The sequence below is a fragment of the Pleurodeles waltl genome, chromosome 12 (assembly GCF_031143425.1).
Source record: "Pleurodeles waltl isolate 20211129_DDA chromosome 12, aPleWal1.hap1.20221129, whole genome shotgun sequence".
Lineage (NCBI taxonomy): Eukaryota > Metazoa > Chordata > Amphibia > Caudata > Salamandridae > Pleurodeles > Pleurodeles waltl.
In genome coordinates, this window is record NC_090451.1 from 692,747,608 (window position 1) to 692,764,455 (window position 16,848).

Below are 16,848 nucleotides of genomic sequence, written 5' to 3' on the forward strand. Positions count from 1 at the left end.
AGCGACTCATACAACACTTCCTAACTTTCTCACCTGAACTAGTTCTTTTTCCTAACACAAAAAGCCATATCCTTCATAAATGTTTCTGAGAGGAAGCGTGAACCTTCTCATTTAGGGCCAGATGTATCAAGGAGGCCTTTTGCGAGTCGGAAATAGTGATTTTTAAGAAATCACTATTTCTGATTCACAAAATTCAATGTATCACATTTGCGAATCAGTAATAGTGATTTCTTAAAAATCGCAAATGCTATTACCGAATCGCAAATTGCGATACAGGCCCCATTTGCACCTATGGGCCTGTAGGCCCATATCTGCAAATTTTTTGCATTTCCAAAATTGCGATTTCTTAACCAGAAATCGCAATTTTGGAAATGCAAAACCCCAGGGTGCTGGGGGCCTAAGGCCCCCTCTGCTCCACCCCAAAATAATTTTTTGAAACATGTAAGGTGCACACATGCCAATAGGGCATGTGTGCTTTACATGTAAATTTTAAAAATGCATTTTAAATGTATTTTTAAAATTTGCACATGGTTACCACCAATTTCAACTTGGTGGTAAAAAGCGATTCCTAAATGCCCAATTCGCATTTAGGAATTGCTTCTTACATATGCTTAGAAATCGCAAACAAGGAATCCTTATTTGCGATTTCTTATTTAGAGAGTCGCAATTTGCGACTCGCTAAGCAGGGTCGCAATTTTAAGGAATCGCTATTTTAGTGATTCCTTAAAATTGCGTTCAGAATGTCTTTCATACATTCTGAACTGGCTTTCTGCATTCGCAAACGGGCATTCGCACCGTTTGCGAATGCTAAAAGCTTTTATACATCTGGCCCCAAGTTACTTCAGAGACGTTTCATTTGATTTATTCGTAGGAACCTAGTAGGTATCAATGTTGAGAAACATTAGGCGTCTATTAAAACATACTCTTTTGTATTTTTTAATTAATATTTTTTAAAGGAAACAAGCATTAATTGCATTAAAGAAGGACTAGTTTCTTACCTGTAGCTCAAGTTCTCTCGTAGGGGTGTCTCCATTGGAGTCATAAGCATTGGAATAGTTGTGCACACATGCAGAGCTATCGGATGCTTATGACTATCGGTGGAGATCCCCTATGAGAGAACCGCAGATTCCAGTTTTTGTGCCTTTGTCTCAATGCATCACTTTTTATATTTTTTATTTTCTCCTGACCCCCAAATGTCCGCCCCCTACACCCAAAGACTGCCTCAAATCTGAAGGTATTCTTTGATCTCATAATGCACCAGCTTCTCACTCACCCTAAAATCGCATAGGAGAGGAATTCAGGAAGGTCGAAAGGGAACTCCACCCTCCAGTTGGTACTGAAGAGAACAGCAACAGTTTCTGCAAGGAAAGCAAAAGAGAGAAATATATGCTATTATGTGTAAGAGTAGTTTTCCTGTGTGGATGTCTTGTAGTGCCACCCTTTGTCAGTGAAGGAGGCTCGCTGAACCTCTTTAGTGAAAGCTTCTCAACTATTGTCATCATTGAATGCTCAGGGATTCATTCTTTTGTTCATCACATCCCCACAAATATTATCTGTGAGCTGGAAACTGTCCAAACGCAGTGCATCTGCAGTTTTACACAATACAAATGCCTCGGCTTCACAAGGATTCTTTCCTTCCTCCTTCACCAGGCACACATCGCACCTTTACTGAAGACAGTGCACATCACGGAACCCTACGTCACCAACTCGCGGCTGATGTGCGACCCCTCATGGAAGTCCCTGGAAGTGAACATAGCTTCCGTGCAGCTGCCTAGTCACACAGTAATGCTAATACTACTGATCTAACAAGGCACATATGATTATTATTGCACCCCTGCTGATACTACTATTAATAACAATAACAATTATAAGAATTATTGTTATTATTATTATAATTATAAGAACGGTGTACTCTTTATACTTTTATTACTAGGGAGTTGGACCGATTCACAAACGCATATAAAAGTAGATTAAAGAGTACTCTTGTGGTATTATTTCAAATACTCAGAAATGCTTTTGTGAAGAGGCCCAGTATATCCACATCATCTAAATACTATTCAAAGGCTGGGACACTGTTGCTACTAAAATGAGGTTCTTAGCCTCCAAGTCAAATTAGATTGATGCTTTTTTATTAACCATTCTGCTTTTTTATTAACCATTCTCATTTTTCTTTTGAAATGCACCCCATTTTCCTTTATTTTCTAATTAGCAATACCTAGTGTGGCACTAAATCCACCTACCTCATGAATGTTAATGAGGTATACTGCAATTTGTGGCCCACTAGGAATCCCAGAAATCACAGGAATGGTGGCCTGCCGGGGTCAGCAGGCCAACATGTCTGAGATTGCTTTTTGATGAAGCAAACATTTTTTCTTTGAAATGCAGCTCATTTTCCTTAAAGGAAAGCAGGATGCACTTAATAAGAAAAATGAAACTTTTAAGGTTCATTATTTAACATTCTCAAAGGGGAAGGGGTCTCATAAGGATTCCTCCCCATTTATGAATGTTTACCACCTCCTCGAAGTGTCAATAACCATAATTCGGTTGCAAAACATTAATATATACCACTGCAAATCAGTATTTGGAAGAGGTGCCCTCAGCAGGCCCCTTTAAAGTTTCCCTTTTGCACATTAAAAACGCTTCTACTGGGTCGCAAATGGCCCAATTAGGCAAATCAGGCCATTTGAGACCTTAAAAAAGCATTCTACATCTGGCCCTTACTATTCTAACTCCAGTCCGACTAACACTGGGGAAGAAAATTAGTTACTTACCTGTAACTGTAGTTCACCAGTACTGGAATATTTCATAGAATCATATGCTTGAATCATTAACTGTTGCCAAGATGGGAGTCCCAGGTACCTTTAGTTAAGTAGTACTAACATAGGTTAAACCTAAAGGCCCTCAGGCCTTTCAGTTTAGCACTCTATCAGAGTGCTTTTAAGAAAAAAGGACCAAACTTAAGAGCCCACCAATCAGGCAACACCACCCTTTAGAACGTTCCTGAGAGAAACTCCAGTTCCTCAGATTTCCAAGCGCATAGAGGATATAACAGAGATAAATGAGATGAAGGTGAGCTCCTCTGGGGAGGCGGGATGGTCGCATGTGAATCTATGAAAAATTCCAATACTGGAGAACTATAGTAACGGGTAAGTAACTAATTTTCTTACTCCAGTATTAGAACTTTCATAGATTCACACGCTTGAATCCGAGTAGTAAGCAGTATTGATGCACATAATAGAACACGTATCTCTGCTCCATAAATATACTCATCACATGTCCAAATAAACATATGCATACCATAAAGTTCTAAACGTTAGATATTAGGCTTTTTATGAGGATTTACAATGCGTCTAAGACCTGTTTTTCTGTTTTAAACAGACAATGTGCAGCTCTGAATTGAGGATGGTGGGATGAGAGATATAGCTAACTTTTACTGGAAAAGATGTCTCAGGAGCGCCTGGCTCACTGCTATTTTTCCTTGAGACAATGCATCCAGGCAGTAATGTCTGGTAAATGTATGGCAGCTTTCCAAGTTGCTGCCCTAAAAATGTCATGGAGCGGGACACCTGCAAACAGTGTTGCGAATGAGGATACTGCCTGCGCTGAATGAACACAAACAGAGGTTTGCAGTAGCTTGCCTGCTGCTTGATGGCAAAACCGGATTGCAGAAGAAATCCATCTTGCAATGTTCTGTTTGGAGACTGGTTGACCCCGTCTGGGTGCTCTAAAAGTCACGAATAGTTGGCTGGTTTTGCGAAATGCTGTGGTCCATTCCAGATAGAATTTAATGCATCTTTTAATGTCTAAAGAGTGTACAGCCTTCTCTACTGGCATTCCAGGATTTGGAAAGAATGTTTTCAAAACTAAGGACGCATTTAAATGGAAGTCCGAAGGGACTTTTGGTATGAAACGCGAGTTTGTGCGCAACATTATTTTATCCTGTTTAATCTGTAAAAAGGGATCTCGTATAGACAGTGCGCCTATCGCAGTGACTCGCCTGGCTGATGTTATAGCAAAAATGAGAGCTACTTTCCAGGAAAGAAATTTCAGAGAGGCTCTATGGATTGGTTCAAATGATTGCTTCATGAGTTGCAATGTTTAGATTCCATGAGGGAGGAGAAGGTCTGAAGGGTGGAAAAGCTCTGAAAAGCCCCTCTAGAAATCGTTTAATTAATCTGTGGGACTATAAGAAGCAATCGTAGCCAGGGGAACACTTATGGAGGAGTGGGCAAGACCTGAGTGCACCAAATGCAGCAAATAAGGCAATATTTGTTCCGGTGATGAGGAAATAGGATCAATCTGTTGCTGTTGGCACCACAAACAGAATCTCTTCTATTTACATGAATAAGCTTTGTTTGTGCTAATTGCTCTGGCTCTTGACAGTATGTCTCTGCTCTCCTGCGGAATGTTTAGATGTGCAAACTCAAGGTGCTCAGGAGCCATGCTGATAACTGTATTGATTTAGGATTTGGATGCAAGACTTGTCTGTTGTTCATTGTCAGTAAATGCAGAGATATTTTCAGTGGGATGCGAGGCTTCACTGACAGGAGAAGAAGCCCCGTGAACCAATACAGGCGAGGCCAGTAGGTGGGCTATTAATATCAGCATGCATGGTTCTCTCTTAATTTTTGTTAGGGCTCTCGGGGTCAAGGGAATGGGCAGAAAAGCATAGGCACAGATTCCTGACCATGCTATGGAAAACGCATTCCCCCATGATCCCCTCTGGTCATGCCAGCTTGCGAAGTATTGGCATTTGGTGTTTGACCGGCTGGAGAAGAGGTTGAGATTGGGTGATCTCCACTGGGAAAAAATGTGGTTGACCGTGGACTGGTCTAGTTCTCATTCATGACAGACTGATTTTAGTCTGCTGAGCAAGTCTGCTACCTTGTTCTGCTTGCCTGGAAGGTAAACAGCTGTTAGGAGTATGCCATGCTGAACAGCCCAGTTCCAAATCTCCTGAGCTTCCTTTGAAAGAGGAAGGGATCTTGTGCCTCCTTGTTTGTTGATGTAATGCATCGTAGTGGTATTGTCTGTTCTTATTACAACTTCTGAATCAGCTATCTTTGGGAGGAAAGCCTGCAAGGATAGGCGGAGTGCTTTTAGCTCTAGCAGATTGATGTTCATTGTTTGAAACTATGGTGGCGATTTGCCACTAATTTGCAGGTTCTTCAAAACCACTCCCCAACCCTCCCGAGAGGCACCTGTGGTGATTACCCACAGGTCTGGGCGATGAAGAAAAGATAGGCAGATGGAAAGATGATGTTTCTGAGACCACCACACCAGAGCCCTGGTGATGGCTGGAGTGATTTTGATGTGATCTTCAAAGCTTCCTGAGACTTGGAGCCATTGGAGATTGAGCTGTTCTTGAAGGGGGCACATTTTGAGTCAGCAGGAAGGAACTAGAGGTATGCATGAAGACATCTTCTCCAATAATGATTTGTAAAGGCGTACTGAAATTGATTATTTTATTTGCACTTACTTTGTCAGAGATAGCAGTTTTTGTTGTCTTTCCACAGTGGGGCAGGCCATGCTGGATTGAGTGTCCAGGTTCGCACCTAGAAAAGTTATAGTGCGTGACTGCTGTGGTTTGGATTTTTCCCAGTTTATAGTTAGACCTAAGCTGTTGAGAAAGACAATGCACTTTCTTGTTGACTTGCATGCGGCTGAGAAGGTGTCTGCTTCTATCGGCCAGTCATCTAAATATGGGAATACTTGATGTTTGTTTTCTTCTCCTGAGAAAGGCTGAAATAGGAGCCAGGCACTTTGTGAATATCCTGGGAGCTGATTTTAGACCGAATGGATGGACACGAAATTGAAAGTGGCTTCCGGCTACCATGAATGTTAGGTACTGTCTGTGGGCTGGATGAATTGGGGTGTGGAAATATGCATCCTTCGGGTCTAGGGTAGACATAAAGTCTCCCTGGGTCAACTGAAGAAGGAGGTCCCGTAGGGTGATCATGCAGAATGACTGTTTTTTTTAATAGGTGTTTAAATCTCTGAGATCGAGGACTGGTCTCCAGTCTTTAAATTTTTTGCAAATGAGGAAGAATCTGGAGTAAAATCCTTTCCCTCGCTGTGACGAAGGCACCTTTTCTTTTGTGCCCTTGAGGAGCATTTTGTTGATCTCTCTCTTGAGTTGTTATAGATACTTTGGGGGCGTTTTGCAAGGATGATTGGGAGGAGGCATTTGGACAAACTCCAGTGTGTATCCACACTTTATGAGCTGTAAGAGCCACTGGTCCAATGCGATGTTATGGTTTGCCATTGCTGGAGAAATAGTGAGAAATTTCCGCCTAGATTTGGGGGTAGGTGTTTGGGGGTTGCTGGAGCCCTGGACACATCATGCTCTGCGAGCCGAGTATTTAGTTGGACGAGCTGAACGTCCCCTGGCGGTAGACCTACAGTAAGCCGCTTGCGGAGGTTGTCTTTGGGAGCATTACTGTCGAAATTGCTGGGAGGTGGATGGAAACGACAGATATCTGCACTGCTGGTAACCTCCTGTATATGAAGGCATTCAACACCCTCTTATGGCTTGAAAAGGAACACTTACGTAACTGGAGTATTCCCAAATATTTTGCTGTCTCAGTGTCGGATTTTATCGACTGCAATGCCTTGTCAATGTGTTTGCCAAAAAGCTCTTGACCATCAAATGGAAGTTATAGTATTTTATTCTGTACTCCCAGGCGGAATGATGTGGTCTTCAGCCAACCTTGCCTTCTGAGGACAGCAGACCCTACAAGGTGATGAAACGCAGTAGTGACTGTGTCTATCACACAATCTATTATCTCTGCCGATGTGTGTTCTTCCTCATGTAATGTCTTTCTAGCCTCTGCCTTAATGTCCTTTGGCAACTGATCAAGATATGGGGCAATGTCAGCCCATAATTGTTTGTCATATCTGGCTAACACTGCCAGGGAGTTAGCCGCCCCTATAGTTAGACTAGACATTGAGGAAATTCTTTTGCAATGTTGTCTAATCATCTACCCTCTGTGTCAGGAGGTGCGAAAATTGGTGCAAAGGGATTTTTGGATCTTCTCTGGGCTGCGTGTGTTACCACCAAATCTGGGTGAGGGTGACCAGTCAAGCATGCTTGGGTATCTTTAGGTGCTTTATACTTCTTATCCAGGCGTGGAAGCACTGCTGTGACTGTTGCTGGGTCTTGCATAACCTTCAAAACTTCCTCCCATATGTAACTGACTAGTGGCATGGAGCGTACTGACTTTTGGAATGGTTCCTTAAAGTCATATGGAAAACAATCAGTTTGCTTGGATGGCATTGTAAGTGCAAAACGCTTAGCAGCCCTTTCCATAGGATTGGGGAATCCAATGCTGTCTTCTGGAGGTGAATCTACGTTGGAAGGTGAAGTAGAAGGTGGAGCTCGAATAATATACTCATCCCACTCCGACTGACTGTCGAGGAGCTCACCTTCCTCTTGTTCTCCTTCCAATATGTCAGTCTCATGCAGTAGGGTCATATCCAGTGTGGGCACATTCGTCAGTGGTAGAGTGGTTAGTCTCTGATGCTGGGTGGCTACCCGAGAAACTGGTGATGATGGTAAGTGAGGTTGCACCTCTTCTGTAGCAGGAAAGCGCCTACTGTAGTCGGCTAACATTGCTCTGAGATTAGATATCAGATATCGGCATATACAAAGCTTCTTGATAGGCTTGATCACCTGCGTAGTTTTGTGGGTTATAAGCTTTGCTGTACTCATCATCGTCACCCTGGTACTTTGCATTCAACTGTGAGGGACTGTGCGCTGTACCAAATGGACCCTCATCATCTGATTCGTCGTCAGCCTCCAAGAGATGGACTGGAATTAGAGGGGTTATCTTACTAGGAGAAGTAATGCCGGTGTAATTTTGTTGCTTCTTCACTTTTGCGCAATTCTTTCCTCGTCGACAGTGTCGTTGATGAGCTCGTCGACAGAGTCATAGACCCCTTCATTGAAGGCATGACAGGAGCGGTCGTCGATGGTGTCCTCATTGATATCTTAACCGTCTAGGGTTTCGTGGTGGAAGCTACCCATGACAGGGTTGTCGTCTATGAAGATGGCAGAGAGTAAACTCTGGTTACCGTCATAGACGATGACGACGTGTAGGTCTTCGCTGATGATGAAGTCGTTGACACTGTCCTCATCGACGGTGGATGACACGTCGTCGACACTGTCGTCGTCAGAGGGGTCATTGACGGTATTATTACAGAAACCGTTGTTGATGGTGGGACGGATCTTGCCGCTGCCGTCGACGATGAGGATGTCGTCGACGGTGGGGTTTTGGCCAGCGGTCTGTCAACTGTTGGAGCAGAGGTAGGTCTTTTAAATCGTTCAGCTAACTTTCAAGGAGGCACCGAAGATGATTTTTTAGGCCTTTCAGAACTGTTGACTTGTCCTCTTTCCCCTTTTGTAGAGAATTTGTGAGGAGATGAAGAAGGGCTCTGGCCTTTGTAAGACCCTGAGGAGATCTTTTTGTAGGCCTTTCTTGGCTGCCCTGAGGAGGACCTTGAATGAGGAGATCTTGCTCTTTTATGTGATCTCCTGGAAGATGTGGTAGACTCAAAACTCGCAGAATCAGAGACTGGATTATCTCTAAATATAAGTTTTTGCAGCCATACCAACAATCTGCCTTCTCTATCTTTCAGGGCTTTAGAGGAGAAGATGCAACATATCTTGCAGTCCTTGGCAGAGTGGTCTGGGTAAAGGCAGTATATGCAGTTCTGGTGAGGGTATTCAGAGTGTAATCTCTTTTTCCTGCAGGTCTTGCAGGATCTGAACGAGCCCTTCTTTTCCTTGTCAGACATGGTGTAGGTCTTATCAGCAATCAGTCAGAATTAGTTGTGAAGAGTATAAGCTTCTGGTTATTCCAAAAGTTGAGAAGAGCAGAGCTCTGAGGAGACTCCCTAGCACGATGTGCGGTAGAAAATCTGAGGAAGTGGAGCTTCTCTCATGAAGGTACTAAAGAGTGGGGTTGCCTGATTGGTGGGCTCTTAAGTTTGGCCCTTTTTTCTTAAACTGACTCTGACAGAGTGCTAAACTGAAAGGCCTAGGGGCCTTTAGGGTTAACCTCTGTTAGTAATACTCAATTAAAGATACCGAGGACTTCTATCTCAATGATGGGGAATGATTTAGGCATGTGAATCTATGAAAGTTCCAATATTGCAGTAAAGTAAATATATCTGAGGAGGGCATATTTACCATTAACTCTAGTTTTTCGAACGAGGAGTAAAGTGTATAAAATTGGGGGATGATGGTGAGGGGTTTGGATTTACCATTCTAATTCCAGTCCTACTATCCCTGGGGAAAGTACATATGAATTGGGGGTAATTTTTATTTGTACATATTGTTGTGATCCAGCACATCTTCAGCAAATATGCACCTAACAGCAATCAGGTATACGTATATTTTTCTATTTGCACTTCACTTTCTGAGACTTTCATATAGTTTAACTTTGGGGGATTTTGATGGCTTAATTTTTCATACTGCCAAGGCACTATGGCCCTCATTCCAACTTTGGCGGTAACTGCCACCTACCGCCACGGTGATGGCCGCCAACATACCATCGCCGTGGCTACCAGACAGCCACGCGTAACTATGACCGTCAACGGAATTCCGCCAGCAGGTTGGCAGAATACCGCCGACGGTCATGGCGGCGGACGGCTGTAAGGTGGCGCCGCTGTCAGCAGCACCCCTACGCCAGCAAAACACCGCCGACTGTATCATGAGCAATGATACGGTCTGGTGGGGTTTTACTGGTGGATGCTGTTGCTGACAGCAGCGCTGCGTCCCGTCTCCAGATGGAGGACCCCCTGAAAGCAGGTAAGTCGGGTTCTCTGACATGAGAGGGGGTGGGGGGTGTGTATGTGTGCATGCGTGGGTGGATGTGGGTATGCATGCGTGTATATGTCTATCTGTGTGCGCGTGTGGGTGTGTAAATGTGCGGGGGCAGGAGAGGGAGGGTGAGGGTGGGGGGGACTCTGGGGAGGGGATCGGGGAGACCCCTGTCAGTGCCAGGGAAGGAATTCCCTGGCACTGATAGGACCTACCGCCATGGTTTTCGTGGTGGTACGCTTGCCAAAAAAACCATGGTGGTAGGAGGGGTCATAATCCCGAGGGTGGAATTGTGACGGCCACCTGGCTGGAGACTGAAGTCTCCAGCCCAGCGGGCGTTACCACCCTGGCGGTCAGTGTGTTAAAGTGTCTGTGTGAGCGGTTTCCGCAGTGGTCATAATTCCATTTTTGTTACCGCCGACCTGTTGCTTTATCACCGACCGCCAGGGTTGTAAGGAGGGCCTATATGCCTTGAGCCCTTAACTGGTGAGATTTTTCTTTCCCTGCAATTCTGCCACTTTGTATTTTAAATCTGTTCATTACAATGTGCACTATTCAGATCAGGATAATTAGGCTGCCTGTCTGGTGATAGTTGTTGCTGCATAGACAGCCTCCTTCCTGTTCTGCGAAAGTTAAACATAATGTCAGAGCCCAGGCAAAAACCAGTGTTACCTTTGGATAGGTGTAAGTGGAAGACTTTTCCTTATAACCTTACTGTGGTATCCCAATATCTTATAACATTTGGCAGGGACGGACAGTGTTAGGTAATGGCATCCTGCTGCACAGGATGACTCATAATAGTTTGGCAGGAACAATTCTTCTTGATTTAACCGTTTTAGGGTCCTCATATTTTATCCTTGGATAGCTTAGTGTGGTCAAACCACTGAATGCTACAGATTGTAGCTATACAAATCGAGATTGTGAGTATGTGTAGTACAAACAACAATCTATTGAGAAAGATCATCTTAATACTGGGGAGGTGCTTCACGAAGAGATCTTCGATTAACTCCCAGTTTGTAGTCAGTGAAAAGGGGTCTCAATAGAGAGAGAATACCATGAGGATCTATGTACATCTAGGTATGAGTGGTAAGGAGGCCCAGGAAAATTCTATCATTCTGCACCAAAGTGTATTTGGTATTGGATATCTGCTCAATAAATTCTACTTGGGCAACGAGCAGCATTATTTTGTCTGGTTGATGAGAAGATTGAAACATCAGTGAAACTTCACCAAAGATACACAAAACACGTATAACTGCACACGGGTGTCCAGTGCCTCTATGAAATAAAGAATATTGTTTACATAGCAGGCATCCTAGTGTTCAGTCCCCTCTGCATACTTGCAGAATAAGAAATGGTTACCAATCAGTAAATACAATTTGTCAGCATTGATTTGGGTAATAGATTGCCATGCTTGGGTGAGTCTCTATCAACAGGTTTAGAATCCTCTGGAGGAATTCTGATAACAAGAAACAGTTGAAGCATGAGAATCTATGAAACACCCAATGCTGGAGATGAAAACATTACTTATCTCTAACTATAGGGTATCAGTCTTGGCACTTTTCATAGACATGGGGTTTAATTAAGTTTTACTAAAATCTTAGCATTCTGGCTTGCTATCTTTTTGAGTTTTTGCAATCAAACACCAAAATTACTACAACACAGTCTTTCACCATACTTTAGGATAATTTCTGGACATAGATTTCTTGCTGATTTTTATTCTGCAGGGAACAATCCTTCAGTCTGGTGTGGGGGGTGCTTGGAAATCTACTTTTAATGTCTCAGATTCAGTAGTACTTTAAGCCACAGATGCTTCTCTATTGTTCCCATCCTCTAGGTATTTTTTAAACGGTGGTGGTAGGAAGCACACTGGCTACCTGCTATGGTAAAAAAAGAGGATTGAGTGGCGAGCACATAATTGGCTGTGAGTATAGACACCATTGAGAACCGCATCTACAATAATGCATTTGGGTGACCAGTATTTACAAGCCGAAAGTGTTCTCACCAACCCTACTGTTTAAAAGCCCATTAGATCGAAGTAGGCATTGGCAACTATATATCAGTAGGTAGAAGCAGTGCCATTCAAGAAAGGAACATACGTCCATCATATGAAGTGTTACAATATTAAACCATTTGTTAATCAATCAACTACCTATTTACAAGACCCTATTAAGGCCAATGGGTAAGGGATCATCTTTTTCCTACTGAGTAGGACATGGCAACTTGCCTTGCCTGAAGCTACCAAGAGCCCTTATTGAAGTCGGGAGAAAAGCCACATACCTCTTTCATTGTTCACCACAGCCAACAGGCGGAACATCAGGGCGGAGCAAGTAGCTGCAAAGAATCCTCTCCAGTAACTGCGAACTGCGAAATGTGTGGCTGTGGTTTCCACACTGAAGAGGACACCTAGGAAAGTGGAGAAAAGGAAATGCTGAGAAGGCAGGGTGCAGAGCATGGTCTGCAGTCTCTCATTGTGAGTAACACTGTGATATGTTGAGAATATATACTGATTGTGAGTCACACAACCCAAAATCAGGGCTGGATCACAAACCATTTTTTACTCATGGTATTTCATGTCCTTGGTAGTAATTAAGACCGTGCTCTGTGCAAACACTCTTTCTCAGCCTATTATGAAACCAGATTTCCAGAGGTGGTAATGTGTGCAAGACTGTTTCTCCATATTTGTTTTTTAGCATTTTGTTGTGGCGGTGATGTGTTGTTTTATGTGTAGTGTTCTGCTTTTATACTACATTACTGCAATGTGATGTTTTGTTTTACTATCAATGTTCTGTTGTGTCCATATGTTGACTCTTTTGCTGTGTTGTACCTGTTAAATTTTAAACATGTGCTTATGTTGGCCTCCTGTATGTTACTGTTACGTTTGGTTGTTTACTTCAGTGATGTCCTCAACGGCTGCTAGAATTCCAGCCAAGCAAGCATTTACAACTTATTATGGTGGTAAAATACACTGTTACAGTTCTTCAACTATTAAAGACACAAGTCAACCCAATATTGTGGCAGAAACCTGCCCTAAATTTCAGTGCTTGCTTTATTTGGCAGACTCCTGGGTATTTTCTCTTATGTGCATAACTCAAAATTGTGACAATATGTACTCCAGTTTCACCACACTGCAGAAAGGTGAACGCCAAAAGAGAATGTTTAATCAAGGTCTAACGTGCCAAAAATACTTTGCCTTCAGCTTACATTCTTAATTTTTGACTTAGCCTGAATTCTTGGAAATAATATGCTAGTTTTTGTCAAAAGGTGTTGAGCATGTGTCGCTTCAGGATTGTAGGCTCTAGGAAGCTGGCTCTGTATATACTATATCCAAATGGGATATAGTGTGCACGGAGTCCAGGGGTTCCCTAAGAGGCTTGACAGAGGCAATAATTGATTATACTAAAGCTCTATTTGTGGTAGTGTAGTCGAGCAATTAGGTTTATCAGAGGGTACTGTTAAGCATTTGTTGTGCACACACAAGCAATAAGTGAGAACACACAGTCAATGACTTAACTCCAGGCCAATAGGTTTTTTATATACAAAAATATTTTAATTATTTTAGAACCACGAGATTCAAATTGCAGGTAGGTATATTAAATGTAAGGTACTTTGCATAGGTATAGTTAGAACTTTGAACCAAAAAAGTAATGTACACAGTTTTTCATAAAATGGCAATAAGCTACTTTCAAAGTGGATCCTGCGATTTTCAACAGTTCCTGGGGGAGGTTAGTACAGTTTAGTTAGTATGGTAAGTAAAGCACTTACAAGTTCAGTCTCCGGGGCATAGGTAGCCCACTGTTGGGGGTTCAAGTCAACCCCAAATACCCAGCACCAGCAACAAGGGCTGGTCAGGTGCAGAGGTCAAAGAGGGCGCCTATGGAGACAGAAGGTGCTCCGGTCCCGGACTGCTGGCAGGTAAGTACCCGCATCCTCTGGGGCAGACCGAGAGGGTTTAGTAGAGCACTGGGGGGGGGGGGGCAAGTAGGCACTCAAAGCACACCCTCAGCGCCACAGGGGCAGTAAGGGTGCAGTGGGCAAACAGGGCGTCGGGTTTTCAATAGGATTCAGTGGAGGGACCCGGAGGTCACTCAGATGTTGCATGCAGGGCAAAGGGGGGCTTCTCGGGCCAGCCACTGACTGGGCAAGGGTGAGCGCCGCCTGCTGGTCACTGCTGCACCGGTGGTCGGTTTCTCACGGACCTGGGGGCTGCGGGAGGAGTGTTTCTCTAGGCGTCAATATCTTCTTCGCGGGCAGGGTGGTCTTCGGAATTCCCTCTGCGGGCGTTGTCGTGGGGGTGCAGAGAGGTCAGCCCATGGTGGACACGTCAGAATCGCCTGGGGGTCCTCTCTGGGTCATTAGTTTCTCTCAACACAGTCCAGGGGCGTCGGGTGCAGAGTGGTGGGGAGTCACGCTTCTTGAGTGAGGTAAGAGTCCCTTTAATGATGGTTTCTTCTTTCTTTGGTTGGACAGATCCGCTATCCACAGGAGTACCTGACCCTTTGTAGTTGAGGGGCAGTCTTCTGAGTCAGAAGAGGTCACTGGGCCTGCAGGATGCGTCGCTGGTGCAGGTTCTCTGAAGTTGCCGTCTTCCTTCTTCTCTGCTGGTTTTTTTAACTAGGCAGTCCTTCTTCTTTGTAGGTTGTCAGGATTCTGAAATCCTGGGTTTAAGGTCGCCCCTAAGTACTGAATATAGGGGTGTGTTAGGGTCACAGGGCAGTATCCAATGGCTACTGTCTTTGAGGGTGGCTACACCCTCCTTGTGCTCCCTTTCCTTTGGGGAAGGGAGCACATCCCTATCCCTATTGGGCTAAATCCTCCAAAGCAAGATGGAGGATTCTCCAAGGAGGGGGTCACTTTAGGTCTGGTCACCTTAGGGGTGGACCTGGCTTAGGCAGTGACTTCTTTTTTTTTCTCATTATCTCCCCAGACTTGGCACTAAAGGTGTGGGCTGTGTCCGGGGACGGGCATCTCCACTAGCTGGAGTGCCCTGGGGCACTGTAACACCAGGCTTGAGCCTTTGAGGCTCACCACCAGGTGTTACAGTTTCTGCAGGGGGAGGTGTGAAGCACCTCAACCCAGGATAGGCTTTGCATCTGACCTCAGAGTGCACAAAGGCACTCACCCCATATGGTCAGAAACTCGTCTGGAAGTGGTAGGCTGGCACAGACCGGTCAGTCACACACTCACAGTGGAGCTGCATACAGGGGAGCATCTACTAAGATGCCCTCTGTGTGCATTTTTTAATAAATCCCACACTGGCATAGGTGTGGGTTTATTGTGCTGAGAAGTTTGATACCAAACTTCTCAGTATTCAGTGTGGCCATTATGGAACTGTGGAGTTCGTTTTTGACATACTCCCAGACCATATACTGAGTATGGCTAGCCTACACTTACACTGTCTAAGAATTGACTTAGACACGGTAGGGGCATAGTGCTCATGCAGCTATGCCCTCACCTGTGGTATAGTGCACCCTGCCTTAGGGCTGTAAGGCCTGCTAGAGGGGTGACTTACCTATGCCACAGGCAGTGGACTGTGGGCATGGCACTCTGAGGGGAGTGCCATGTCGACTTAGGGACAGATGTATCAAACATTTTTGTGCTCACAAACGGTCCAACGGGCCGTTTGCAATTGCAAAAATGCATTTTGGTATGTAAGAAGTCAAATGGAAGGGGCGTGTCAAGTGTGTCCCTTCCTAATACCGAATCGCAAAGGTACGTATGATTGTTTTGTGACCATGAATGCGGTCGCAAAACATTTGCAGTTACCACCAATTTCAAATTGGTGGTAACCCATTCACAAAGAGGAAGGGATGTCCAAGGGAAAACGTTTTTGAAGAGCAGGCAGTGGTCCCACGGATCACTGCCTACTCTTGAAAAATGAAAAGAAAACTTTTCATTTTTCATTTTTAAACGCATCCCGTTTTCCTTTAAGGAAAATGGGCTACATTAAAAAAAAAAAAAAAACATTGCTTCATTCAAAAGAAATCACAGACATGGTGGTCTGATGAGCCCAGCAGGCCACCATTCCTGTGACTGTAGCCATTTGCAATGGCTCTCAAAATGTGACCTACCTCATAAATATTATTAATGAGATAGGTCAATTTGCGAGCCCTTGTGAATCGCAGTGTGAAACTCCTGGAGTTTCATACATTCCAATTCCGATTACTTAATTGCGATTCGATAAAAATCAGATTTAGGTAATCGCTATTGTGAAGAATGATACGTCTGTTCCTTAATCTTTTTCTCCCCACCAGCACACACAAGCTGGGAGGCAGTGTGCATGTGCTGAGTGAGGGGTCCCCAGGGTGGCATAATACATGCTGCAGCCCTTAAAGACCTTCCCAGGCCACAGGACCCCTGGTACCAGGGGTACTTTTTACAAGGGACTTAACTGTGTACCAGTGCTGTGCCATTTGTGGAACAAAGGTACAGTTTTAGGGAAGGAACACTGGTGCTGGGGCTTGGTTAGCAGGGTCCCAGTACACTTTCAATCAAAGCTGGTGTTAGACTTTTCATCATTGGCGTGGTCTCCCTTAACTTTTTGCCTCTGTTCCCCAGGTTATTGATGTGTGCTGGACTCTGATTTTGCTGTTTTTATTACTCTGGGCACTTTAACACTGCTAACCAGTGCTAAAGTGCAAGTGCTCCTGTTTAAAAATGTGTATGTAATTGGTTCTCCATGATTGGCATATTTGTTTTACTGTTAGGTCCCTAGTAAAATGCACCAGAGGTGCGCAGGGCCTGTAAATCAAATGTTACTAGTGGGCCTGCAGCACTGGTTGTGCCACCCACACAAGTAACCCTGTAATCATGTCTCAGAACTGCCACTGCAGTGTCTGTGTGTGTATTTTTACACTGTAAATTCGACTTGGCAAGTGTACCCACTTGCCAGGCCTAAACCTTTCCTTTTCTTACATGTAAGGCACCCCTAAGGTAGGCCCTAGGTAGCCCCAAGGGCAGGGTGCAGTGTATGGATAAGGTAGGACATATAGTAATGTGGTTTATATGTCCTGACTGTGAAATACTGC

General features: G+C 44.3%; 1 protein-coding gene across 2 annotated transcripts in view; it reads right to left on the minus strand.

The window, feature by feature from the left end:
• The window catches only part of LOC138266850 (chloride channel protein ClC-Kb-like), a 436,514-nt gene that overhangs the window by 321,960 nt on the left and 97,706 nt on the right, over nt 1–16,848 (minus strand). For both annotated transcript variants that reach the window (XM_069215547.1, XM_069215546.1), the window contains exons 7-8: nt 12,101–12,226; nt 1,274–1,358 (exon numbers count right to left, since the gene is read on the minus strand). In XM_069215547.1, the coding sequence (XP_069071648.1) occupies nt 1,274–1,358; nt 12,101–12,226 (211 nt within the window). The remainder of the gene's footprint in view (nt 1–1,273; nt 1,359–12,100; nt 12,227–16,848) is intronic.